At 42.8% G+C, this 27,576-nt stretch overlaps 1 protein-coding gene across 2 annotated transcripts; it reads right to left on the bottom strand.

Moving 5' to 3' along the window:
- Positions 1–5,399: 5,399 nt before the first annotated feature.
- On the bottom strand, positions 5,400–27,091 carry SLC35F2 (solute carrier family 35 member F2). 2 transcript variants are annotated; one of them, XM_075049996.1, is made up of 8 exons: positions 26,866–27,091; positions 20,163–20,338; positions 19,472–19,599; positions 14,132–14,291; positions 12,304–12,460; positions 11,459–11,511; positions 10,620–10,774; positions 5,400–6,737 (listed from the first exon to the last, which is right to left on the bottom strand). In XM_075049996.1, the coding sequence occupies exons 1-8, from the start codon at positions 27,009–27,011 to the stop codon at positions 6,519–6,521; spliced, it is 1,194 nt and encodes a 397-aa protein (XP_074906097.1). In that variant the 5' UTR covers positions 27,012–27,091; the 3' UTR covers positions 5,400–6,518. The 2 variants fall into 2 exon arrangements, with proteins under 2 accessions (XP_074906097.1, XP_074906098.1); XM_075049997.1 differs by lacking the exons at positions 11,459–11,511; positions 12,304–12,460.
- Between the last annotated feature and the right edge of the window lie 485 nt (positions 27,092–27,576).

The following is a 27,576-nucleotide window of genomic DNA, read 5'->3' as shown; positions in this document are numbered from 1 at the left end:
ATGGTAATGATAACACTAATACAATGACAACAGTAATAATAAAAGGATTGGAATGTACAAATGATGCACAGTGCGATTGCTCACCACCCGCTGATCGACACACAGTCCCTGAGCAGCGATTCCCCCCGTCGCCACTCCCCCCAGTTTATATACTAGATGTGACGTCCCATGGTATGGAATACCCCGTTGGCCACTTTGGGTCAGCTGCCCTGGCTCTGTCCTGTCAAATTCTTGTGCCTCTCCAGCTTTCTTGCTTTTTGGGCTTGAGAAGCTGAAAAATCCTTGACTTTAGACTAAACACTACTTAGCAACAAGTGAAAACATCAGTGTTATCAACATTCTTCGCACACTGAACTCAAACCATAGCACTGTACTAGCTACTAGGAAGACAATTAACTCTATCCCAGCTGAAACCAGGACAGCACCCAAAACAAGAAATCCCAATAAACAAATATTGGTATCTCCAAAGTAGAGCCGAATTGCTCCCTTCAAGGACTGCAAAGAGAGCTCAGGAAGGCAAGACTCCAACACCTCAGATGCTGTTTATCCAATGAGTGTAGGTTTAGGTGTAGCCTCCAGTTAAAAGTTAAATGCTGTAACATCACAGCTCATCAGATTCTCATCAGGTCTAACACTTAAACTGCCAATAGGCTGTATTTTGGTGAAAGACCAGGATGCTTCATTTTGCATTTTTAGGAACCTGTGTCTGCTTGCTCAAAATTGTTCATGATTGATCATGTAGCTTGTGCAGCGTCTCTCTGTCAAATTTCCTAAATTGATTGAAATAGATATTTACAAGACAGATATGTATAGCAATGAAATATCCCACAATATACAAAGTGTGAATGAATGGTGCTGACAAGAACTGATATGCTTGTCCCAAACATCACGTCATATAGAACTGAGAATGTGCGACTCAGGAAAGGTCAAAAATCTTAAAATAGCTGATATCCAAAAGCTCATCCTCTGCCTCAAACTCTAGCACAGATAATGTCACCACTTAATTACTGCTGCACTGATTTTTTTCTTTTTTCAACACACCATGACATTCTGATGCCAGATAATTTTTGATGTCCTGTAACCAAACTTTGGAGGGAGGCTGCATGTCACACATTTTTATTTGGATACTTGGGTTTAACGCAAGTGACAGCTGGATTTTTCTCCAGCTTATTCCAATGTTAAAAGGATATCCATGCACCTTGTCTCAGAGGTACCAGATAATCTGGCATATGTGATTCATTAACTGAGCATTTGTTTCCCTGGGACCAACACGTGTGTCACTTGTGCTCTGAAGTGATGTATCTTTCTTAAAGAATCTGCACCTACTTCCTTCCGATTCATGGGACAGACAGCGAGTAGGGGTGGCATATCTGGCCCCTATGCCACACAGAGCAGGTTCAGGGGACCAGCATCCCATGCTTAGGGCTTTGCCAGGCCAGGCTTCAAGTGCCTCTTCTGTCCAGAGCCTGGACCACACCGCAGTGCTGGCTTGTGATGCAGAGCCCTTCTGCAAATCAGCTTTGCATCCTCTTTGCCCAGGTAGCCACTCCACAGGGACAGGAGTAGGAATTTAGGGTGAGGAAGGGCAGGACACCAGGTGTGACAACCCTCGGCGTGTGGCTGGCCACCCTCCCAGGATGCCGGAGGAGCCCCCTGCATCCAGCAGGGTCACAGGGAGGGAAACAAGAGCCTTGCATCATGAAGATGGCAAGGTCATGGGGTCATTGACAGAAGGATTGACAAAAAATATCAACCTTGTCCTCGCTGAAAGCTTGAAAGACCTCCAGACCTTCTTGGTGGCATTAATACACACCTTAACATTAGCTACCGACAATGTGGCATGAAAATCTTTTGTATGAAGTTAAATCACAGCTTATGAAGTTAAATCACAGCCTGTGTCTGTGAAACAGAGTTTTAAAGTTCTCATTTCAGAATATAAGTCTACCAAATCACTAAGCTGTCCCAGTGTAAGTGATGGGGAATCTGAGCTGGCACGCTGCCCTGCACGGCTCCCCCCTCCTTGTGGCTCAGCAGAAGTCCTGTCCAGCCCAATTTGCGCAAATCAGATTACAAGCTACTATTATAGTCATATTTTAAAAGCCTTGGAAGAACAAATCCATAGTTAATAGGCTGTGCTTGTAATCTCACATGTATTTTACACAATTTTGATTTCAGTGGTCTATATATTGAGAAGATTAGCTACAGCCTGTGCACTCACACCACACCACAAGATGGTCCTGCGTTTTGAAGACCAGCCAAAGTCTGAGTCAATACACGCTTCTAAGTACTTTCAGATAAAACCTGCATTATGTTACCACTGATCATACCACTAATTATAGAGAATAAAATAAAATACCATCCCCCCCTCAAAGGGTGCATTCTACATGGGAGCACACTGAATATCCAAATTAAAATTAAAATAAAGACAAGCTTGAAACTAATACCATATTTAGAAATAAAACATACTACAACAAGCATGATCTTTGTCCTGTTGTAGTGACAGCATGGGATAACCACCTAATTAAAACATCTTTGTGTTTGCACTACAAATTTAATGGCACCCAGACTTCAATAACCAAATGTAGGTCCTTCTCCCTTGATTCTGCTGCAATGAAGAGTTAATAATCTTCAAACACAGCCTGTTGATGCTGATGGGTTTAAGCAGCACAAAACCTTCAGTTCATGCAATAATCACCTACCAGAAGATCCAAGGGGTGACCCATTTCCTTTCACAGTCCCTCAAATATGTAACCCCTAAATAATACATCTACAAATTCTCAGAAAACTTTGCCAAGGATACACTATTTCTTAACACATAACCAAGATCTAATCCTTACTTTAATTCAGATTCATAAGGTGGGATAACTGCTATTCCTCAAGCTTGGACAGCCGTAGCATTTTCTGCCCCAGACAAATAGGCAACATCTAGTGGTTATCTAATTTAGCAAGATTATTGCCCTAGCAAAGCAATATTGTAGATTAATGTTTCAACCAGATGCGTTTATTTTTCAGCACAGTAAAGCTCATAAGTTCTCCTGACGTTTTCCAATACATGTTCTACCATTTACTTCATTGCTCATTTGAAATGAGCGAAGCAACCCCACCAGAACTCAGCAACGAGAAAAAGACCAGCAAGTTGGGTTGAAAACATGCCAAACAGGTACATGTGATTTCTCTCTCTCACATGGAAATCTCACTAAAAAGTGGTTTTGAGTTAGGTAACCTCTGAAGATAGCTGCAAAAACACCCCTAACATTCCTCCTGTGAGCAGGGCAGGGTCAGGCTCCACTCCAGATGCCATGGAGTGATGCTCAGGCCCAGAGGAGAGCAGATATAGGTAGGGGAGGCATGGCCCCACAGTGGGACCTGCTGGGGGAGCATGGCAGCTGGAGGAACCCTGATGGGAAGCAGAGGATCCACTGTTTTCAGGACAACAGGATTCAGTGCCTTCTTCATCAATAAACAGGATTTCCCAAAAGCTTCCTACTCACACCAGCAGTTTCTCTTCAAAACAGCCTCAACTCATGCATAGAGCCATGAGATGGCTTCTCTTTTTAGTCGTTTCTTTCAGTTTCTCGCTGACTCGGGTCCCTGCCTTCAGCATTTGTTCTGCCCCTTCCAAACACCTTTCAGGCTGTCACCTCTTCCCTCATCCAGGCACAGGTCACTCCAGATCGGCACCACCGCAGATGCCTCACCCCACTTGGTCAATCCCAAACGTGCTGTAAGAGCTTGTGTTAGTTGGTGCTAATGTAAAACCTCCAGGGTTGTCCCTGGGGAAGCTGCCATGTCCCCTCCTGTTCACGCCAGCACTACGCGACACCAGCCAAGCAGCATCCTCTGGTGGAGCTGCTACAACATTAGCAAGCTGGTGGGCCAAGCGTCACCTTTTATTCCTTGCTTTGGCACAAAGGAAACTCCCCCCCGCCCCCGCTTTTCTCTCGATGGGAGCTATCAGAAGGGATGCTATGAACTTAGGAGCTAACTTATCTTTACTTTTTCCACTTGCCAAGGTAAAGCTTTTACCCACTGATACCAGCCTATGACTGACCACACTTTCCATTGTGCTTCTGTTGTAACTCCAGCTGCTGCCTTGTGCTTTCTCTTTATTGCACAGCGATTCACAGTTGCCATCTGTGCAAAGGGCCCTACTATTTTTCCTGAGGTGCATAAAATGAGACCAATTTTCATGCTGCACTGCATATGGGACATGCAGGCACACCAAAGAGTGCTCTCAACCACTGGACACACACAGCTAGCTGTTGTAGCAATGACCACAGAGGTGCTGAAATGCCACCCAGCGACCACAGAAAGAACATACTGCAGGCTGGGCCATAAGCTTCATCTGGGATTCATCTCATCCAATTTTAGCTGTGTAAAGGTTAAGCATCTAAAGTAATCACATATGGCCCCACGTGGTCATCAAGAAAGTGTTGAGTGTCTCAACCACAGGCTGCAGTGCCATTTCAGAGATCCTAGGGCACCTCATCTGGCTTCCACAATCTGCTCCAGGTCACACGTCTCCTCTAGATCCTGGGTCCTATCTGCCAGCCCTTAGAGATGCCACAGACTCCACAGGGTGTCTCAGCTGACACTGAGGCAACTGAATCATGCCCCCCAGAGAGGCACTTTAGACAGGACCTCAGTGACTTTTTTGCGTAAAACACGTAGCTAGCTACATTTAGGAGCTGAATCCCATCATGCACCAATAGGTGAAGAGTTCTGGAACATTCACCTATAGACCTATACGTTTGCTTGCTGTTTGCTTCCTTACCACACACAGTTAACTATTCACACAGCTAACGGTGGGACTTAGCTCCAGGTTGTAGGCCACTCAGATTTGGCATGGAGAACTACAACTTCATCCCCAGGTGGCTCCTCTTAAGCATCTACTGCCATCAGACTTCCTTACCCCACCTGGTCTCCAGCTGCTTGTTCGTTCAGCTTTAGATGTACAGATGTCTACAGATGCACCAGTTTAGGTGTCTTAATCTGTGACCTGAATCTTACCCCAGTGGTAAAACAGAGGACAACTGGGCCCAAATAACTCTGCATAAAACAGCAGCACCTCTTCACCCTTCCGTGCATGAACTACTCAGTGAAAAGGCAATGTTTGTTGCTGCAGTATCTGCTGAACGTTTGTTTTGCTATCGCTAAATAAAGTCAGGTTAGATTTTTGCTGAATTATTTTGCTTGAATAAACTGTACCAGAAGTATACAAAACCAGTCGTGTCATTTGATCACCAATATCTTCAGAAAATGTCTTATTTACTTCTTATGGCAAAGCTCAGCCATTAAAAGAATCATTTGGTCAGTAAAATTAATTAATATAATTTTGAGCAATAGAGAAATTCTAGCTTAAAAAAATAAACAAACCAAGAGCCAGCTCTTCAGCTGCTGAAAACTTTATTATTTTGTTGCTTCATACACCTGAGCTATGAAGGCTTGTACAAATAAAATAAAATCCCAGTATGGTTTTACTGATGTTAAAACCGCAGCCTTGTATTTTTTTAATCATTTACTGTAAATAGGAAGAGGGGGAGGAAAACTGCCAATGAATCTACTGAAAGCACTTAACCCTTTGGAGATTATGTCATTATTGTTGCCATAAGGATTGGCTAAGATGCTTCAATTTTTTATGAAATGCCAATTGTATTCAACTCTTTATGCAGAAATGTGTCCCATTTCAGACAGAAATTCACTGAGAAGTGAGCTTCACTTCAAACCCTTTAGCTGTCTGATGTAGAAAAAACATCCAGGTCTTACTGAACCAAGCAAGGGCCTCACTCTGTCTCCTCCACCTAGTGGGAATGCACCAAACAACAGGCCACTGACAGAGAAAAAGAAGGGATTATAAAAACACATATTCAAACTTCCCTTACCAACAAAATTCAAAATAAAATACTTGTAGCAGCCCCAGCTGCAACACGGAGTGCAGCAATATGAAGAGATGAACATTTAAGTGCAATGTAAGAAGCAAATCCTCCAGTGGAGGAGTAAGTCCATCAGCAAGTGGAAGGTGTATGTATGTAATATGGCTTGCAGAACTAGATCCCATGAGAAGCTGACTGGCTTTTGCATGATCCTGTTTGAGGGTACTCAGCACTTAAGTGTGGGAACCATGAAGCCCTCAGACAGCATCTTGCAGATTTAGGTCCTTAATGCAATATAAAACATATTTGCTCCACTTAGTGACCTGGGAGCTTGCTTTGGCTTAGTTTCCCCCCGCCAGGTATTTGCTGTTAAGTTAATTAAGCATTTAAAAAGAAGTGTCTCTCACTTTCCAGAGACTCCACATAAATACTACTCTGTCTTCTTCTAAGGGCCAGATTTTCTGCAAGGGTAAATCAATACAGTTTTACTGATTGAGGATCTGGCCTTAAAAAGTCTATCCAGTGCATTAAAACCAGCGCAGCATGACATATGCCTTGGCAGTAGAACAATTCTCCAGATTAATATTTGAGGGAAATTTGGCAGTAAAATAAAAAAAAGTTCTATGTTGAAACGTTGCCATTTCTTTAATCAGTGCTGACCACCACAGCTTCTCCTCTTGTGAACTGTACAGTTATGGCTGGAGTTTCACTGTCATTCTCCTCGAGCTTTAGTGCAGCATTGTCCAAGCCAGTGCTGCCGGGCTGTGGCAAGGCAGTGGGTTCTGCTGTCCGAGTTGGAGTGGAGCAATACAAGATGAAGCCCACCATGATGATAACGAAGGACAGGATGTAAAGACCTGAAAACTGGCAGAGGAAAGAAAGAGATGCATCAAGTCTTATCTGATTTAAAAACAGTCAATGCTGCCTTGTTTTAAGAATGTGAAAGCCACCCTTCCTTTTTAAATTATTTTAATGAGGATTATCACCACAATCTGTATTCAGGTCTGAAAATCAAAATTCAACAGCTCCATTCACTGATAGACTCAGGCTGCTGGCTGGTTTTCTCTGCACCTCATCCTCAACTCTGTAATTTCCTTAGGTCTACATACAAGAATCTTAACAGAGAGAACAAATGGCTTTAAACATGGTGGTACTGAAGGATAGCTGTTTACACATGTGAATGCTGAAACACTGTACCCCTAAGAGAATTTTGTTTCAGCACAGCCAAATATTTCAGGTCCTGGCAAGAGATGAATCTCTCCGTCCTACTGCAAGTCACCAGAGCAGCTGGTTCTCTGCACAGCTCTCTTAACCATCTGCAAGGCTAGATAAATGTTATTACTGGACCAAAACCAGTTTGCTCTCTACACCCAGCAAGTCCTTGAAGAGAGGGAGACTGGGGCTCCTTTTACACGATCAGCATTTGTGCTCTGTTAAGAGAGGTGTGAGGTAAGAGTATGAACTGCTGAGGTACATCAGGAATTTGATTCACTATCATTCACTTGCCTGTTAAAAGTCCAACAATTGCCGAGATTCATCCACCTTGACAGAAAAATAAATGCTTACTTCATAATGCCAGATTCAATAATACAAAGTGTTCAAGTTATCCACAGCCAGGAACACTTTTTCAGCAGATTTGTTAAAATCCTCCGCACTGCCTTTGCCAAACCACACTGATTAAACAGTAGGATGAAGGACATAGGACATCCTACATCCCACTGTCAATACTCCCTAACCTCCCAAGCTTCCTTAGATGTCGCTGAAAAATATGTTCTAGTTTATCAAGCAGCAGAGCTGGATGAAACGAATGGTAGGACCTGGATGGTGTACGCTGATCCAAAAAAGACTGAGGCATCTACAATTAAGGCACTGCAATTCCTAGCTGGCAGTCACTTGGCTTGGAAACCCTTGGACAGCACCTTGCAAAAGGAAAAGCAGACTGAAACACAGTGGCCTTGCGATACATGCCCTCCCTCCTCACCTTGCAGGCTGTCTGCCTGGAGGAGCTTGGACTCAAGCGTTCACTCTGCACAGGAGGAAGCACCAGGCTCTGAAGGTGTCCTGATGGAGGTGGCAGCAGTGCCCGTGGTCCTACCCCGACTGACCCACTCCCATCAAATGGGCAGAGCTTGGGTCTGTACCAAGGCACTGGCACAACTTCCCTGGAGCACAACCTAAGGCCATGAGCGAACATGTGCTCATATGCAAGGATGTGCGAGACTGGGTAGTCACAGTAACTGCCAGACCCCCTCTCGCAGTGTGTACAAGGCAGTAGATGTCTCTAACGCTGCTCAGAATTAATTCCTCCGTGAGTGGATACACAGTCACCGAACCAGGATGCCAAAGCTGTTGCAGTGTAGCTGTGATTCAAGGCCTGCCTATGTGTTTGCAGCTATTGACACAGGTGAACCTTAACCATGCTGCTCCAACAGGCCTTTCTCTCTCTTTTGTTTTTTTCCCCTTACTTCATTTTTGGGAGGGCTCAGTGGTCTCTTCCTGGGGTTTTTTTCCTTTCCCTTTTTTTTCATTTCAAATATTGCAGCAACTTCATTGCTTTAGACACTGATTTCAGTTGTACCTGTGCAGCTTATATCCTCATCCTCACTATCAAGCCTAAAGACTACTTTAAATGTTACTGGAGCACTGTAACTCCACCTAGTGTCTGTATTTGCAGTATACTTCCCTCCATAGGAGCTTATACAACAAAAGCATTTGGAGACCTTTTTTAATATCTTTTGAGGGATCACAGGTATCTATATAACGAGCTCATTAGGAACAACCACAGCAAAGATTCATTATGGAGAGAAAGAAAAAAAAAAGAGCTCATCAAAACAGGTATGCAAAATTCACATTTCACCTTAAACAGACATGGTTGGGGCTGAAAAGTTGAGTGCATTAGCAAAACACCGTGCACAAGTCAAAACCTTATAAATTCCTGGGCCCGGTCCCTGCTGTAGCTGCTGTATGTTTGTGCTGTTCCTGTTTCAGAGCAGGCTCAGAGCACAGCAATTCAGAGCTCTCCATGGCAGTCTCCACTCTGCAGCCCAGCCAAACCTTCAGTGGCTTGCTGTGAAATATTATCTGGTAATGGGGAATAGAGAGTGATTCCTTGCATTTTTGTTTGTAGATTCCTGTGTCCAGGAGGCTTTTTAATCCAGGAAATGTCCTGCCTGGCTTCTTTGCCCCATAGGTAAAGAAACTATATGGTTAACTTGCTAATAAGATTATCTACTGCCAAGTATTATGTTAGAAGCTGTGTCAAAATCAGGCACTCTTACTTCTTGATTCCTAAGCTATCTCAGATCCTCTGATTACAAAAGATGCGGCATTATTATTGCTACCCTATTTGCTACTTCATTGTTTCTAACCATAGATGCAAGTTCCTATTTTAATAAATATCTGAAATTCTCTCATAATACCACCCCAACATCTTTTCTTATTAATTTTTCCTTTTTGCTACCAGAATATCCCACAGTTAGTAATTAAGGGATGATCTGCTCTCAGAAAAACCTCTCCCCAAAATAAGCTAAAAATCCTGAAGAATAAAAGTTTATTATATCCCTTCCAAAGCTCTTGCTTACTTCTTCCTCTTTACTATTATGAATATAAATTTATAATCACTTCTTCAGTTAATTTACCTGGGTCCCAAAATACATGTTTGAAAGTGACTTAGAAAGGATTTTTTTAATTGTTAGGATGTAAGTATGGTTCACTTCCTACATTCATTTTTAATGGAAGCTTTCTAGCTTGGAGCAAATTTTGGAACCCAAAACAGGAAGGAAAGCTGAGCTAAGAGACTCTTTAAAAGGAAAAATCTAGCTGCTGTCAGACCTTACCATTACCAGACCTCCGTGCTGTAAAATAAATTGGCCTTCCTTTTCAGAAACAAATCTGACCTAAAAGCTTCTGGCTCTTCATAATGCTGAAGAGAAAGCAACCACATGGAATAATATGAATTAAGTTCTTAAGCAAAGTTCACAATCTCCTCACTAAGCCCTTCCAGTCACCAAGCGACTGACTCAATTACTCCAATTGCTATAGCGAACTAGGTTCCCACGAATGATTCTGGATGAAAAGCATAGGGTGGAATGAAATCTTTTTAGCACTGTAATTTAGCTTGAATAGACACTACCAAAAATATTTTACAGCTTAATAAAAGTAACTGCCTTTTGGAGAGCACAGAATAATAATACATTTATGTGCTTTTTTTTTTTTCAGTTCCTTTAGTCTCACCTTAGCAGTAGCACTGAGTTTGATTCTTATCCCAAGATGTTGGTAATGAACAGATTAAATTTCTAAAAGAAAATATTAATTTCTGGAAATCAAGCCAAACTGCTCCTCTCTCAGACACCAAATGCCTTTCAGGACAGGGAGATTCAAACCTTCTCTTTGGACACTTGGAGAGATGAACCAGATCTAATATACAGTTCCACATAGGGCTCACGGCAAGAACTCTACCATCTGAACACCTCGGCAAATTATTTACTATCTCTTAACATTAACTCATAACGTATTCCATCAAGCGTGAAATCGTTTGAAAATTGCTATCTGCCTAATGGTGCAATGCTACGTAATTAACTAAGCATGACTCCTCCTGACTGACATCTGCCAACAATGAACGATACAAGCTGCAGAAAAGTACAAGTGCAAACGACTGTTCAGAGGCTTTTAAGAACATTACGCTTTACTGACAATTTTGGAGTAAAAACGTAACTGAAATTATAGTGAAAGAATGAAGGTACGTACCTTATAGAAAAAGAGGAAAAGCCCAAAGAACAGACTGTAGAGATCCGCAGTCAGAATACCCAGGTTGACTGAGGTTGCGCTGGTAACTTTAATCACTACTGGCATGAAGCTATACAGCCCAAACATACACAGGGCAAAGGCTGTGAACAGTAATGCTGTAAAACAAGATGACAATTTACTCCTAAGTCATGGAATAATGACTTTAAAGAACACCAATATTCTTCAGATGCTTTAAAAATATGCATTTTTAACTTTTAGGATAAGGTGTCCTAAAAGATATGGGAGTGTAAATTTAAGAAAAACATGGAGGAAATACTTCTTTTCCGAGACTACTCTGTATTGCAAAAATTACTGCATCTATACAAGAAAGTTGTTATTCTTTCCTAGTTTAACCTAAGAGCTCACTGAAGAAATTTAGAGCCACATTTCTTAATAACACACAGTTCTGTTGAGGTCAAAATGTGTTACAAAATCCATTTTTCCAGTATTTTATTTAGGAAGGACAACAGAAAAATATTCTTGAGATGTTCCAACACCAAACACATCTGTAACTAAACAGGATTAATTTTTACTTATTTCAATTTATTTTGAAAAATTATTTCATGTTATATGTAAAAAAAAAAAAACAACTGAGCTCAAAGGTTTTAACGTTCAATCCTGCAAATCTTATCTCTTTGCTGAGCTGCAAAGTTTGCAGAAAATAAATTTGTGACAATATGATATGAATGCTGCTTCCAGATATCCAGAGAAAGAAAATGAAAACCCCAGCATTCAAAGCCTAAATTATTATTATTTTCCAGTGTTCTGTAAAAATGCACATCATTTTGTCATACACATACCAATTTTCCAGTTCCACTGAATTCTCATTATCTCCCTATGTTCCACAATGGCTCTAGAGTTAGAGAAAAGATATAATACAGTAAAAAAGAAAAAAAAATCATATTCAAATAGAAAAATAATTATCAAAAGATTTAGGAAATATTTCTATTTATAATCCCTTAATTTTTTGTTTGAAATTTTATTGAATGACACTAACTCCAACATCTAACAAGCATGAAAAAAAATTTCAAAATTAAAGTGCCTGACAGTCAGGAGCACTTTTATTTAATTCTTCTGCTACTTCTCAGGCTTTTTCATCCTTTTTCATTAGTTTTACCTGATATACCATTTAAGGAAATTATTAACTGTAATGATGAGAAATGAGGGACATAAAATTGATTAGACAGACTTAAGTGCACATCGTCTCTTACTCTAATGTGGTTATTTATAAGAGTATACATGGCTTCATTTTAAACTGAAGTTTAATATGGAAGACCTCCTGCTAACAATTATCTCCTAAACTTTTCCACAGAGAAAACCCATTAAGAAATACATTCTTGTGAACAGTCCTCAGTATACTGAGTGTCCTTGTGAAGATCAACAAAATCAAAAATACAGCCAAGTATCATATGTGTTCAATGCAGGATTTCGCTTTAGAACTGCTGTAATAAGAGTAGTACAAACAAAGGATATAAAACAATGCTGATCAGCAACAAAAATAAAATTCAAGTGGAGGGACTCCCATATAGGCCAAATGCAGATGTAACACAGAATTAATTTAATAACAACAACATCATTTCATGGTAGACAAGCAATCATCTGTAGAAATTCTTAATTAGTTTTAAAATAAATATTAGATCCTTACAGCTGTAGACCGCTGATAATAGTCCCAAACAAGCCCACCATTCCTAGAAACTCCACTCTGCTCAGATTTTTCACAATGTACTCCTCACTCACATTAGAAATGGCATACAAAGAAGCACCAAGAAGCACTAAGACATCTCCAATCACCACGTCACTACCTGTACAGAAATATTAATCCACAATAAGGGTAATGCTGCAAACACTTTTTAACTTTCCTTAAAAAGACAAGCAAATTTATCTCTAACATGTCTACCTTCCTAGCGCCTTCCAGGGTAAGGGGAAAGGAAACATCTCCTGCGTGTACAGACAAGTGGCTTGGTGTCTGAGCACGGACTCTGCTACCTGCTCACCTCACCCTGGAATGAGCTAAACCTGGCATTTAAATCCCATCCTGACCAAGCCAGTGCTGTATAGCCTGGTCTAATTCTACTTCTGCTGACCTTAGGCACTGCAGGGACCTGAGAAAACTCTCAGCTAGAGAAGCTCTCCGCCTTTCTGAATATTGCCCCTGCTTTTGCAGTAAGGCCTGATTCAAGTCTTGCTAAAATCAGACTATTGATTTCAGCAGGACCTGGACTCAGCTTCAGGTTTACAACAGGTCTTAAGTGGGCACTGCAGACGGGTGGTACCATGTATCCTGCTACAATTTATTTATACTGTGCAAATGGGACTCCCTCCAATACAATCACTCGTCAAGTAAATGCCATTATGCATCAGCTAAATAGCAAGAGGATCGCTGTTGTTTAAATCCTTGAATTGATTTAAAATTTCATTCCGAGCCAGTTGGCAATCAGTAAAAAAATATGTCTAAAATATGAGGGTAAGCCGTAGTAAGGACACGCAGGTCAGCAAATAAAGCACAACTGTCTTAAAGCCTTGGGGAAAGGTTTTTCTCTCTCAGGACTGAGATACTTGTACCACACAACATTAAAGCTAAACCTCAGTTTGTCTTGTCTTACCTACAGCAAGGCCCCAAAATAACACCAAACAGGCTTGTCCCTAGGCTGCCTGATGAAGGCAATGCCCTGAAATTTACCTTGCTGCATACCCCTGGGTCTGAAAATTCAAAATTCTTACTCAAAGTAAGATCGCTATGATACAGGTTGATTTAGGTATCTGCCATAGAGAAGACGAGACCTGCCCTTATCTGCACCCAGCTGGATCCTGGTCCCCAGAGCCCAGCCTCTCTCCCAGAGGTCCCAGAAATCCCAGCATCCTGCTCATGTCTCCTCTTGCTCTCCCGTAGTAAGGCCCTGCTTTCCAGGCTGTGACCTGTGGGCCTTGGGGATATGTGGAGCATTTCTGTTGGGTCTGCCAAAGATAAGTCAGAGAAGTCAGCTGCTGCTGAGTAACTTTTTATTTGCTACTTGTGCTTATAGAAAACTGCAAATCAGAGAAGTCTGGCTGCCAGCAGGCTGATATCATGTACGCAAGACAAGGTTTGCAGGGAGAGGCAATACCTTTTATTAGGCCATCTCACATAATTAGTAAAAGCGAACAAGCTTTCAAGAAGGAGGGCTTTCATCAGGTCTGATAAACAGCAGCAAAATTTAAGCTTAATTTAAGCTTTAGTGTTTTCTCTTTTAAGGTGGAAGAAATAATCCAAACCTACAAGCAAAGAAATTTGACAGCTCCCTACAAAATCAGCATCTCCTCAGCCACTATCTTCTTGGACAAGAAATACAAATAGCAGCATGTCTTCTCCTCTTCTCTTTTAAAATAAAACTACATCCACTCCCCCTGCATTTGCTCCTCTTCCTCCTTTACAAGTTAGCCCACCATGGGAACCATCTCTCCGCTCTTCCCCCCCACAATAAAAGACTCCTTACCTTCACTGTCCTGCCTCCCTGCCAAAATGTCTGCACCCACCATTGTTCCTACACCCAGCAAACAGACGGCAACAGCAAGAAAATGGATCAGCCTGTATCTTGCACGGAGAATGAACCACGACAAAGCCATCAGCACAGGAATCCCGAAACAGTCCAGCAGCTGTGTGTACAGAGAAATGGTTTGCATTAGAAACCCACCCCAAATCTGGATTGCACTATCCTGAAAGCGAATGTACAGGATCTTACTTTCCATCACTGTCAGATGTTATTGAAAGCCACAAAGCAACCCCAGCAGATTCATTTAAAAAGGGGGTCAGACCCACATTTTACCATTAAAAGCATTTTGCAAGTGAAGGAGGAACTGGGGTGGGGGTCCACTATCTCCTGATAGGAAAGCACTGATCCAGAAACTCTTCTAATGATAGACCTAATCAATCTTTGCAGCTTTACAAATGAATGCTAGGATGTCACTCTGAAATCGTGTTGCTCCCCATGACACCAATGCAAGGAGGTGGTTCACCGATGATTCCTTTTCTCCCCAGCAGGTTTCGTCTAGCTTGTCTTTTCACTCCTCAAATCTCTAGAATTTAGGGCTCCGTGTACACAAAATAAAAACCTGGAACTATTGAAGGATACAAGTAATCTGATTTTACATTGAAGTGATTAGGACAAGAATCTGACCTTGCAGTTTTGGTTTTGATTTTTGGTACATGTGCTGGAAGCCATGTGCAAAATCGGTAGAAGGAAGACAGGAAGGGAAGAACAGCTTTCCTGAAGTCACCTTCCCAATCTTCCAGCTTCCCACAAAAGCACATACAAGCCACCAGTGCTTTTTCATTACTCTGATAGAGCTGACTCTCGACTGATCAGAAGTAGGTAACCCACTCTAATTCACCCATGCCCCCACAGCAGGACACACAAGGCAGCTAGAGTTTCAAAGCACTTCAGATGTGTTTGCAGACACTGCCCTGAGCAGACTGAACAGCTGGGTTCAAGGATGCCTGCACTCCATAACAAGCAGTGACACTGACTTCTTTCCTTTATTATCCCCTCTGTGTATGTTCCTAAAATCCTACGTCTCTCTGCCTTGCTGCTAGACTCGCCCATCTTCCACCCATTCTCCTTTATTACAGAAAATATCAAGAGTGAACTGTGTACTTAATACAGAAAAATATGCCACAGCATAAGATAGGCATAATGTTATAGAATAATCAAATAATACCAAGAACATTGAGCTAATCATAATTGGTTTAATATTTAATTGAACAAAACATACTTTATTTCTGAATTTGTCTGGAGGAAAAAAGGGTGTATTTTCTGACCTGCCTTGGTAGAGTGCCATGAAACTGTGTAAGGGAATGGTCTACAGCAGAACATACAGTCAGCCTTCCAAAGACTGCTCACAAATTATTCTCAAATGTCAGCCCTTAAATCTTGGCCTCTTGAAGTCCCTACAAATTGTTAGGTCCACGTCAATAGGACTGGGCCATAATCATTACAATCAAGACAAAAGCCCTTAGTCCTTAATGTTCATTGCCAACCTCTGCCTGCTTAAGTGCACCGCTGCAGTCGTCTTCTGTGCTGGCTTCCGTTAGTTCAGCCATTGTCCCCAAGGGTTTTAACCAAACTTGTAAGACTTTTATGATACGTCTGGTTTTATTTGTTCATAACTGCATATATTAAAGTCTTACAAGCATAACATGAAGGGAAGTTATTACAGATTAAATCCATCTATTTGTCTTTGCTCCTTGGATTGCCTCCTGTTTGTCCAGTCTGTAAAGCTCAAAAGCACTTGTATGTACTGTATTATGAGACATTGCAACCACACAAGTCCTAATAAGTGATACCACATATTCCAATACAACTTTGCTCTACTGAAAAATATCATGCTGTGAGTTCCTATCTAGTCATAGGCCTTTTTCTCTATCTTACCTTTTCTTTCTTCTCTATTCTTACCTCAAGAAAAACCTTCTAACATTTCCTCCAAATTTGACTGTTTTGATTAGTATCAAACAACAAGAAATACTGCAAACATTAGAAAGCAAAATATATACCTCCCTAGTAGTAGACATCTCTTCTACTAATAAGTAAGCTTTCACTTCCCCATTAACTGAGATGTTACCACATAGCTTTCCAACCTCCAAGCAGTTTTTCAACCCAAACAGAAAGAGTGGAAGAAAAACCCTTTAAAAAAAAATTTCTTAATTAGGATGTAAAGGGAGTAGTACATAATGAGCCAGAAGCTCTTTCAGGAACGCCAGGTGGGGAATTGCTTCATCCAGACCAATAACATACTGTACAGCTCCAGCATCCTGGTTAGAGGACTTGCAGCCAGGACACACAGGCACCAAATGATGAAGAACATGCTCTGGTAATCTGTTGCAGGGGACAATTATACTCAACTACAGTCAGAAGAAATCTGATTTCCAACTCCTGGATCTTGGCTTCCCTTCATCTACTATGTTACAGAGCTCTTTGGTGGAAAATGCTCTCTTCTGTATGGGATCAAGATCAAAGAGGTGCAAAGCAGATGTAATACTGCAAAGAATTGTATCAATGGAACCATTTAAAAGAATAAAGTGTATTTATTCAAGTTTTATGACATTCACAGCAGTACTGCAGTGCTGATTACTACTGCCAGTAGAGCCTCAGCAAACTCTCATCTTATTCAATTCTAGCCTGTATTTTACAAGGAAAAAAAAAACAAACAAAAAAAACCCCAACCTGGTGATTTGATTTACAAATGTTTTGACTCAAGCCAGGCTTTGGCCACACTGTTTATAGGAGGTTTTAAAGGCAGGGTGAGTAAATTATTAATTAATATATGGTTAATAAATTATCATAGACTATTGGAGGTCATTGGTTTGCTTATAATTGCCAGCTCCACACAGCTTTCTGAGTAAGAAAGCTCAACAGCTCATCCTGCTCGCTATCCTGCAAGGCTCCCTTAGGGCAACCTCCAGCTGAGCCCCAGGGGCTCATCCTGCATTTTCTCCTGTTGAGGTTAACACTCTTCCATCAGCTGCTATTCTGTCAATAGCCGCCTATAAAATGCCTCCACTTAAATTATCTACAGAGCAAATGCTAATTGTGCCCACTAGCATGTTAACAACATGAAACCACAGCTATGCTGCCTTTTTTTTTTTTTTTTTTTGCCATGACATATGTGGTCAAACAACAGCACAGTCAAGTCCTGCCACAAGACAGAAGGACACCAGCAGCAAGAAGTCTCCATGGCATTGCCTCAGCCACAGCCAAACAGAAGGAGTTCAGTTGTGAACCAAAGTCTTTTTCTTTGTTTACAGAGAAATGAGAGCTGCCATCCCAATGTTATCTCCTTAAAAATCTCCCAACCCTTTCCGTGCAAAGCTGGTATTTGATAAGTAAAGGAAAATCAGTTCTGTTCTTGTGTTCATGAGTGAGAAAATACATGGAAGTTCCCTACTGAGCTGAGAACACTTATCTTTGAAGAAAAGTTCCATAGGGCTGAGCTGAAGTTCCAGCCAGCCAGCATTTTAACAGTGATTACCCAGTATTCAGGAAGGTGCCATATACTCCTGCGTTGCTTTTATGCTCCCTGGGCATCCACTCACAGCCAGTACTGCAGACAAGCCATCAGGCTGGGTGCTCTGAACCACAGGTTCTGATGTAGCTGCAGAACTGCTTGCTACTGACAGACAGCAAATGCCTTGCACTAGAGCAAATCACAGGCTTTTTTCTTTGTCCTGTATCTCATTTCTGACAGTGGTGAGAAACTGGTGACTTCAGAGAATGTGCAAGAAACCTTACAACAACAGGCAGTTACAACAAATTCACAATTACTGAACTGACACAAAGCAGCATCAGTCTGAAGGTTACCACACAGAAAAAAAGTTCAGCAAATGCTTGAGTTTGGCAACCGGAAAGGACAACCTACTCTATCTATTTCTTAATTTCTATGAAAGAAATCATGGGAATAGCTTTACTACTTCTGAGAACTTGGATTAAAGTCCTGGCTTTTTCAGCTGTAAAGTATATGATCAAACAGTGTCTCAGTTATCAGCTTAACATGATCCTGAGACTGAAATGTCTCTTAAAGCTTTGATTTCTTAGGCATTATTTGTAAGGAAATTAATGGCCCAATGAGTCATAACACATAAGTATGAAGTGAAATGTAACAATAATAATCCAACAGACACATGTTACTAGTCTTTAGTAGTGCAAAGAAAAGTTACTGCAGTTCTCTAAAGGGAGCCCAGACCACAGGAGTTTATTGCTTTACAGGTAATTCTTTTAAATATTAACCCTGGTTAGTTTGACTCCTAAACGCTCCTTTCCAACTAACAGCCAATTTTGTACAGCACGTTATTTTTCTATTCAGGTAATTGGGGCCATGACCCCAGCCACAGATCCAGTAAGAGCAGGCACAGGCTGGCACGGCCCCAGATACACTCCCTCCTTGCTTCTGCATCGTGTCCCCCCTTGTTCCAGCAGCAGCTGTGGAGCCACACAGCGAGCTAACTTGGGCCTGACACTGCTTGCCAACAGTCCAGCAAAAGGCAAGGTTTACTCCGACTTTACTCAGTGCCCTGAGCCAGTTTGCTCATGGGATTTGGCCGTGCAAGCTCAGGAGCATACAGCTGGAAGCAGGAAGAAGGTACCAACCTTCCAGCCGCTTATGTCTGTGTAGGGTGACAAAGAAACCCCAGCCCTAGCCCTCCTGCTCGTAGAGCTATTTCAGAACCCAAGATTTATCCTAGTGCAACGACGCAGCACCAAGCACTGACGTTGCACAGGACGTCTACTGTCACTTCAGGAGCCTGGCACGCTGACCTCCCTTCCATCTCTTCCAGAGAGGGGCCTGAACTGAAGCGCCACATCCAAAAGCCAAAGGGCTGGTCCCTCACTGCATGGTCAGCAACACCAGCTAACTATCAGTATGTCCTCACATGTGGGGTTACACCTCGCAATGCCTCCCACAGCTTCTAGGACTAGGCAAGAGATCTACCTTGCTCTCATCAGCAAGAACCTGTGCTGTGTGAGTGTTACCTGGTCGTAAATCTTCGCGTCAGGAGAAAAACCCTGAGTGGCTGTCAGCAAACTCGTAGAAGTGCTTTCTATCAAAATAATTAGAGTTCAACTCAAGAGCTGGCACTGGGTAATACCAGCCAATTTTCTCTGCTTCCTGGAAATGTTATTCATGAGGCAGGATGCTCTTCCCTGTACTGCAGGAAGAAAATAAATATCGGAAAGTTTTTTCAGGCTTAAATAGCTTCCATGTCTGTCCTATCGATCTCATTTTAGAAACTGGTCCAAAACTGCAATGAAAGCAACAGTTCAAAAAGAGAGACTGGTTCTTACCTGCACACTTGTGAGGGTCGTGTATTGGTAGGCTTTTACAATCATGTAATTGGCTTCAACATCAGCCAGTCCCAAAAAAATATACTTCCACCACCTCTGTTTCAAAATCTGCCAAAGACTGTCACTGCCTGTTTAGAAGAAAGCAGCAATCAATATGTGTTTCTTTCCAACCAAAAGTTGCATAGAATGTTGTTGTATGCTTTTTAGAAGCATAAATAATACTGAGATGTTAAATTTCAGTTGCCCCTGCTCAAGAAAGTTACAATAGCAGCAAAATGCAGTCTGAGAGGAGACAATGCAAATGGTGAAAGGCACAGAAATTCTTCCACATAAGGGAAAAAAACCACAAGACCAGAGTTGTTTAAAGAGTAAATTAATAAGAATAGGACAACTACTAAATGGCCTCTGGTAAAGAAGCGTGTTACAACAAAGCCTATTTTCCCTAATATAACATAGGACTTGAAACCAAACAGCACATAATTTTAAACAGATATGAAATGTAATCAAATTAAATGCATATTTAACCTGCGAAATTCATTTCCATGTGTTATTACAAAGCAGGAATTTCAGCAGGAACTTTAAAAAACTAGGATGAGTATTGAGTTCTTTAGTTTCAAAATCTGAAAGGGAAATGTAGACAAGAAAAAAAAAAAATTATGAACCAAAATCTCCCATCCCATATTTCACATACCAGTCCTAAATGCCAGCATTGTTGTATAAACTAGAAGCAGCAAAGAATAGTTGATAAAACTTTGAAACATTGGAGTATTCACTTGGTATTGTTCTGCTAGATACTGGCTTGTAACAGCAGTCCCACAGATAAACAAGGAGAGCATCTGGCCCAGAATTATTGTTTTCAGAATATGCCTGTGAATATAAAAGAGAACACAGTAAGCTTAGAATTAAACTTTCAAGGTTTTAAAAAAATATTTGCTAGTTGTTCAGGGAAAATGCCATTTTTTAGATTGACACTATTCTTTTTCTACTCCCTATCAATGTTGTTCTGATTTACTGGTAAGCAGGGTTTTGTCTACACAGATCTAGCCTAAGCTCATGACAGCCATATAAGAAGTGAGGCCAGTTCAAACAGCCAGTGATGGAATAATTTGCAAGGATCTTCAAGCAGCTCACCTGGGCAGGCTCAAACCAATGGCAGGATCTATTCTCATCAAGAGAGGTTTTGTTACACATGGCCTGAGTTAAATCCTTCATCCTCCACTGAATCCCATGTTGACTTTGGTCAACAGAAATCTGCAATGTGGAGATAAGGCATGACTGCCTTCAGGCCGTTCTGGGAGCTGAGTCTTTGAAAGTGAGCTGAGACCCTAAGCTGAGCAGTGCTGAGGAAATACAAACAGCCCGGGTTGGAAGGACCTCAAAAGATCATCTGGTCCAACCTTTCATGGGAAAGGGAGCCTGGATGAGATTACCTAGCATCCTGTCCAGTCACATCTCTAAAACCTCCACCAATGGAAACTCCACCGCATCCCTGGGGAGGTTGTTCCAGAGATTGATTGTTCTCATTATAAAAAAATGCTTTCTTAAAATATGAATTGTTATAATTAATACCTATTGTGGATTTTTTTCCTGCTATATTCCATCATACTCTGCTGTAATTGAGGATGGAGTTAAAAACACATTTTGGCCAAAGATCATGTTAGCATTTACAACTCCTTTTAAGTCCAATCCACAGCTGGGCAGGGCGGGTGGGGAAGCTCATGCTCTTTTAGTAGCAATTCTTCCCTTAATAGAACGTGAACCATTCCAGAGGCTCCTAGACAAACAGGGGTACACATAGATTGCTGCGTATCTTTTGGCTTGCTGTTTTCCCTGCCAGTGGAGCTATGCAGATTTGTACCACCCCAGTCTCTGCCTGCATACTCACAATATGCAGTGAGAAGGGCTCAGTGCTGTGCCGTCTGTAGAGGTCTGCAAAGTTCATGTCTAAGTTGTTTACTCTGAAGACTAATGATGAGAATTTAACTGTCTGCACAACTGATTAATTTGTTCCTACTCAAAGTAATCAAGCAAGAGAAGAAACAACCCCATTAGGATTCTGGACCTGCCCCGTGCCCACATCTCTTCCTGACGATTTCTGGCAGGGCATGCACATGCCATGCACACCATGTGACAGTAACACTGGTTGTTTTCCCAACGTGGCTGACTTCAATGTAGTAAATACAAGCTCACCTAGCTATGCTGTGCAATCCAGCTGTCAGGCAATGAGAAAGGTGTGTTCAGGGGTGCTAAAGCCAACTACAATCATACAGTCCATCTCTCCTTTTGGAAGGGAGACATCTCCTTTGCACAGATTCTAATTCAGCTGCATGAATCTCATTTTCAATTCAGCCTGACACCAAAGCTCTTCTGACTTTAAAAATACTGCTAGGCACATTTTTCTCTCCAAGTCCATTTTGCTGAGACAGCAGATCTCTGTGAAGTCCAGCCATGCTGCACTTCTAAGAGATTCATGCCCCACATATTGCTACAGCTTGTCTTGCCAATCACAGCAATGGTGCATATCCACACTTTAAGTATTCATATATCATGTGACAATCTTGTAAGGCCCTATCCAGCCTCGTGTGAATAACTCACTCTGGTGCATGAAAGAATGAACATTCTGATTTCTAGCGTTTTGAATGCTGAAGTAAGTGACAGAGACTGTATTTCAGCTAGACATTTATCATGGCTACTTTATAGCACAGCATTAACTATAAATGGTGCTGTAAAATACATGCATGTCTTGCATAAATACATACATAATATATAAACACATACATGTATTTTTTATATATTTGTATGCAAAAAAAAAAACAAAGAAAAAAACCCAACAAACTTTGAAGCTACCTCACTTCTATTATATTGAGCTTTTATTTATTCTGGAAGATTTGATTGCACTATTTGGTGAACAAATCAGCAATGACCATGACAAGTTCTGGCTGATTATTCTGACTGATGCAGAAATGTCTTTTTACATTCATCTAAAGAATTAATTTAATCAGGTGCTGTTAAGAAGATTTAACATACATTAGCTAAAATTTCAGGGATGAGTCTACCTCCTCCCTCAAACAAGCATGAACGATGGTTCCAGCTCACCCTTTGCCTGCCCTGTGAATTCTGGCTCCTTTGCAGGAGGCAAGACCACAGAAGATCCATTGAAATGTTTACCACATTATTTCTTCCTTGACAACACATGAAAAACGTGGTTCCAGGGATTTAAAAAAATACGTATATACATTTTATTATTCAAATAAAGAGTTTCTTGCTCCAAACTAGCAGAAAATATTTCTTCTTTACCCTCAGTGCAGGAGGCACAGAGCAAGCCTTTAGCTTGCTAAAGGACTTGGACTAAACTTACCCTGTGCTTGGACTAGCTGGGACGAGGGTGTGGAAGTGGGGATCATACCTGAGCAGAGGTGTGACTGGGCAGAACTGCTGCAATTTTACAGGAGCAAAGCTGTGAAGCCTGCGGAGTCCACAAAATGAATTGCACTCGTCAATACGTTACCAGGAGAGGTTAAAGCTGCCTTGGTCAGCGGAAGCCCTGCTCTCCTGGATGCAGACTCCCCTTCACCCATCTCCTAGGTGGTGGGTGCCACAGACGGGCAGAAGCACAGGCAATAAATACTACTCCACAAGCATCTGGCTTGTTTAACATGGACTTCTGTGGGGGGAAGGTTTTAAACATTTTCCTCCAGGACATGGTATGCAAGGGGTAGCTTTGCTTCTCCTGAACTACAGCACCCTCTGTATAGGGGAGGCCTGGACTCTACGTGCCCAGTATTTTGGCAAACTGGATAGTCACCGTGTTCCAGCAAGAGGGTAAAAGAGGGAAAATCTACTGCCATTCAAATTTGCTAACAATTGATCAGCTTCAACCATCGTTTATTAAAAACAAGAAAGACCCAATTGCCCTCTTGCAGTGGAATAACTCCACTAAGCAAATCCTCAGCTTTTTTAATAACTAACTTTCTCCAGTTTAAAGTACCTAGGGAATTATCTCCTTGCATTTTTGCATATGGGAAGAGATGCAGGTTCAGAATCTACAGAACTGTTTGCTTAGTGGTTATTGCACCAGCAACCATTGCTATTTAGTTAATGTATGTCTCAGCAGTCCTGCAGCATTTACTTCTACAGTACCAAAGGCATCTGATAAGGCAAGCAGGCTTCATCCTGCCTCATTCCTTATTTTTCTCTATTTTAATTCAGTGATTTTCTTCTTCCCTGAAGAGATTCAAAACGTTAAGATCAAAACAGCCACATAAAGACATTGTTCACTGACAGTGGAAGGCTGCCTTCAAAAAATGTCTTCTGTGAAACCCAAAACACTACATTTCTAGCAACTTTCTCAGCTGTGTGTAAAATAACACCCTTTTGCCTTGACACACACACACCCCACACCCCCCAACACCAGGTGCAAGCCTCAGCAGGAAGCAGCAATGGTTTCCCCTCACACCATTTGCCAAGGTGTCAAAATGAATTTCTTCAAATTGCGAAGGTGACGCCGTGTTCCCAGTGCAATGCACTAGGCTCAAGGCAGCAAGACAGCAGTTTGAACAAAGTAAGATGACCCTCATTAAATATGGGCTCAGGAGCCTTATTATTTCAGTGCCCACTAAAGTCCCATAGCAAATTTTAAAAAGAGTATTTGACCCTCTGTAAAACTTGAGAGCAAACTTTAAATCCTATTGGTTTCATTTTGCAAGACAATTTCTTATAAGAAAAATACTTCGAAGACATAAGTTTCCTTTCATTCTGGTACTGACAGGAGTATCGATGACAATAATTTCCTTATTAATAATTTATCATCATTTTTTGAAATATATTAACTTTTCTGTGCCAGAACTTGATTCTGTCTGCTTTTTTTTTTTAATGCATTGGTAAGGAGTAAATCACTTTGGACTCTCAGATGACATAAGGTAACTGGTCTGAAATGGCCTTTTAGTTCTACAGTTTAGGGGTTTTTTTGTTGTTTTTTACTGCTTGGTGGTTGGCTGCCAAGAAATTACTCCTCCTCACCCTTCAGCCGCCATATCTTAGCTAGCTTTATCTCTGGCTATAAGCAAAACTAGGAGTCATTTGGGGATTTTTTAGAACATGAAAGTTTGCCACAAATTGGTCTAAAGCTAATGCTGAACAACGTGCGGCTCTTGACAACATGAGAAAGTCAGGCTGGCTTTCTTCTGCATTTCGCATGGAGCCAAAGAAAAATACTCCTAGATATTAAAATACAATCAGAGTCTCTATATGTCAAAGAAAGTCTAATAAGCCCACAGTTAACAATTTTATTGGCTATTAGTTTAATAAATCCTATAATTTTAATGTGATTTTTAAAATGAAAATAAATATAGCTTTTCAAAAATTAAATCTGTTTGTGCCACCAGTTAAACACTAACAGGCAAAGCCTGGCAACACTCTTCACAAAGAATTTACTTGCACTTCAGCTTTAACTAATTAATCCTTCCTGAATGGGGGGTGGGGGGAAGAAGAGACCATTTCATTTGAATAATCTCACATTTTCATGCAAGTAGTTAAAGGAAAATGCAGCTTCAGACTGAAGCCATATTCCAACATGATTAGCAGATAGCTCAGGACAGGAAACCAATATTTTTAAGAACTAACATTTTTATAAGTTAGTGTTTCAATCTTCTGCTTTGAAACTGAGTTCAATCTAATTTGTAAAAGGTAAGAAACAGAAAAGACTTGTTTTGTTTCAAGAATCAGAAAGCATACCTTCTACTGCTTTCACCCCCCCCCCCCCAAAAAAAAATCTAGCTTATTACATACAAGTATTAAACCTTCCAATGATTCAGAAAGGCCTCTAACAAAACTGAAGTGGCTGAGCCTCTAGCCACCTGGGGAAAAAAAAAAAAAAGAAAAAAAACCCCAGCAATTCAGTATCTCAGACAACACTGCTAAAGTCAGTGAGAGCTCTTTATTTTCTTTCAAGTACCACCAACAGATTCACTTAGTATAGCCCTCTGGCAACATTTTGGCAAAACTACTAGCACAAGTGAGGTTACTGAACAGTTCAACAAGTTCCCATCTTGTCTTTTTGGGCATTCCTGACAGGCAGGAGGAATGAAAAGATAAAAACTTATAACCAAGAGAAAGGCAGGCTTTGGTCTCTGGAATAAGACTCTGCTTGGCCAGCACACACCTCCACACAGTCCAGTCACCAGACTCCAGCTTATGAGCGCGAGGCTGGCAGGAGAGCCAGCACCTCCTGTTTGTCAGCCAAGGATATCTGATGCAATAGTTATTAGAGACCAAACCTGGAGCCCCCAAAAAGCCTTTTAAACAGGAATTTTATTTTTTTTTCCTCAGATGGAAACCAAAGCTGTGAAGGAACAGTAGCTCTTGCAGACTGGAAGTCAAAGGAGGTAGTTCTGCTCTCACAAAAGGCAGTGCTTCGCAAGTACCAGCTTTGGGACGCATGCGATGCCTGCACAACTTGGCAGATTTTTTTTCCTCAAGTTTTCCATGCGTAACCAGTGCTCGCATTTTAAGTTATATACTTGAACGGGTCTCTGTCCTAAGCTGATTCGAGGAAGGAGGGAAAGGGGATATTGGTCATTCCGGACTCCACACCTCATCTCAGCTATTTTGTTCTGTTATCTTCTCTGCCCCCCATGACCTGTTCCTCATGACAATGTTGATAAAAGAGTACAGAACAGACAGAAGTACAGAAAGATAGGAAATAGATAAAAATAGAGGAAAAAATAGGAAAACAGGAAAATATTAAGCCAGAATTACTAAAAAAATCAAGTGTGTGCATATGTGAGATCACACTCTCAGTTTAACAAAATCAAATACTTCACTCGCTAATTCTACACTTAGCTGGAGTGACTTCACACTCTCGCACAACAGCAGTTACGGACTGCAGCCCGGCTGTGCTTCCACAGCAGCCCGGCTATCAGAACACCCTCTCCCCGCAGCCCTCCACCAGCGGAAGCCAAAACTCCGCCGCCTGCCGCCCGCACCCCGCCGGCCTCACCTCCGCCAGGGCGACGGCCTGTAAAGGCTCGCCCGAAGGTCCAAAGCCGTGCTCAGCCCCACGCCCCGCTCCCAGCGGCGACCCCGTGCCCGCACCCGGGCGTCCTCCGCGGCCGGTGCCCCACGGCGGCGCTGGCTCCGGGCAGGGCATCACCCGGCTTCTCCCGGCGGCACAGATAAGCCACGGCATCCTCACCGCCTTATCGGCCGAGGACACAAAGACTGTCTCCCCCTTCCTTCCCTACCTCCCGCCGCCCGGGGTGGCGGAGGGGGGGGCGACGGCGACCCCGGCCCGCGGCACGGCCCCCCCCCCCCGGCCGCGGGAGCAGGCAGGCCGGCGCTGCCCGGCTCCACGTAGAGGCCGGGGCGGGGAGGGGGGGCCGTGGCCGCGGACTCACCAGGTGCAGAGCTTGGCCCCGAGCAGCGCCAGCAGCCGGCGCGGAGGGGCGGCGGCGGCCCCGGGCGGCGGCTCAGACGCGGGAGCAGCGGCCGCCGCCGCAGCAGCAGCACCGGGCGGCGGCGCGCCGGCATCGGCCGCCTCCATGCCCCGGCCCTGCGCCCGCCGAGACAGAGGAAGGGAGGAAACTGCGGAGGCGGCGGGCAACGCCCGCGGGACGGAGGAGCGGCAGCAGCGGGCCGGGAGAACACAGCTCCACTGGCGGCGGGCGGGCCGAGCCGAGCTTTGTGCCCGCCGAGGGGCCGCCCCCAGGAGGGGCACGGCTCGTCCTGGGGCGGGGGACGGAGCTCAGCCGCCTGCCCTGGGATGCCTCTCGCATTCGTTCCGCTTAGCGAGCCGCAGCTCCGCTCCGCAGGTTCCCTTGCACCCGCTGGGTGCAGGTCGGAGCGGAAGAGCAGCCCACGGCTGCTCCAGGAGCGCTCAACGCGAGGTTCGTGTCCCTGCTCTCCAGCTGAGGCAACCTGCGGGGCTTCCCGGCAGCAGCCCCAGCCTGGTGCCCGGGTGCGGGTCCCTGCAAGGCCACTTTGGCCCCCGCCCCGCCACAGGCTTCGACCCCCAAGACACGTGGAGGCCTGACTGTAGCTGGCCCCGTGCGCAGGCAGTGCAGGTCTCATCTTTCTTGCAGCTAAGTGAGTCAAAGTTACTCTAAACC

The sequence above is a fragment of the Buteo buteo genome, chromosome 18 (genome assembly GCF_964188355.1).
Source record: "Buteo buteo chromosome 18, bButBut1.hap1.1, whole genome shotgun sequence".
In the NCBI taxonomy this organism is placed as follows: Eukaryota; Metazoa; Chordata; class Aves; order Accipitriformes; family Accipitridae; genus Buteo; species Buteo buteo.
Note: the sequence above shows the minus strand (reverse complement) of the source record. Positions and strands in the feature narration are given on the sequence as shown.

What these genes read in the sequence shown, in the direction of transcription:
- SLC35F2 (XM_075049996.1), bottom strand. Translation starts at nt 27,011, where the DNA reads ATGGAGGCGGCCGATGCCGGCGCGCCGCCGCCCGGTGCTGCTGCTGCG. An exon ending in AGGGAGGCAGGACAGTGAAG is followed by an intron (nt 12,461 to 14,131) that starts GTAAGGAGTCTT and finishes ATTTCTGTACAG; the next exon opens with GTAGTGACGTGGTGATTGGA. An exon ending in TCAGTGGAACTGGAAAATTG is followed by an intron (nt 10,775 to 11,458) that starts GTATGTGTATGA and finishes CTTGTTTTACAG; the next exon opens with CATTACTGTTCACAGCCTTT.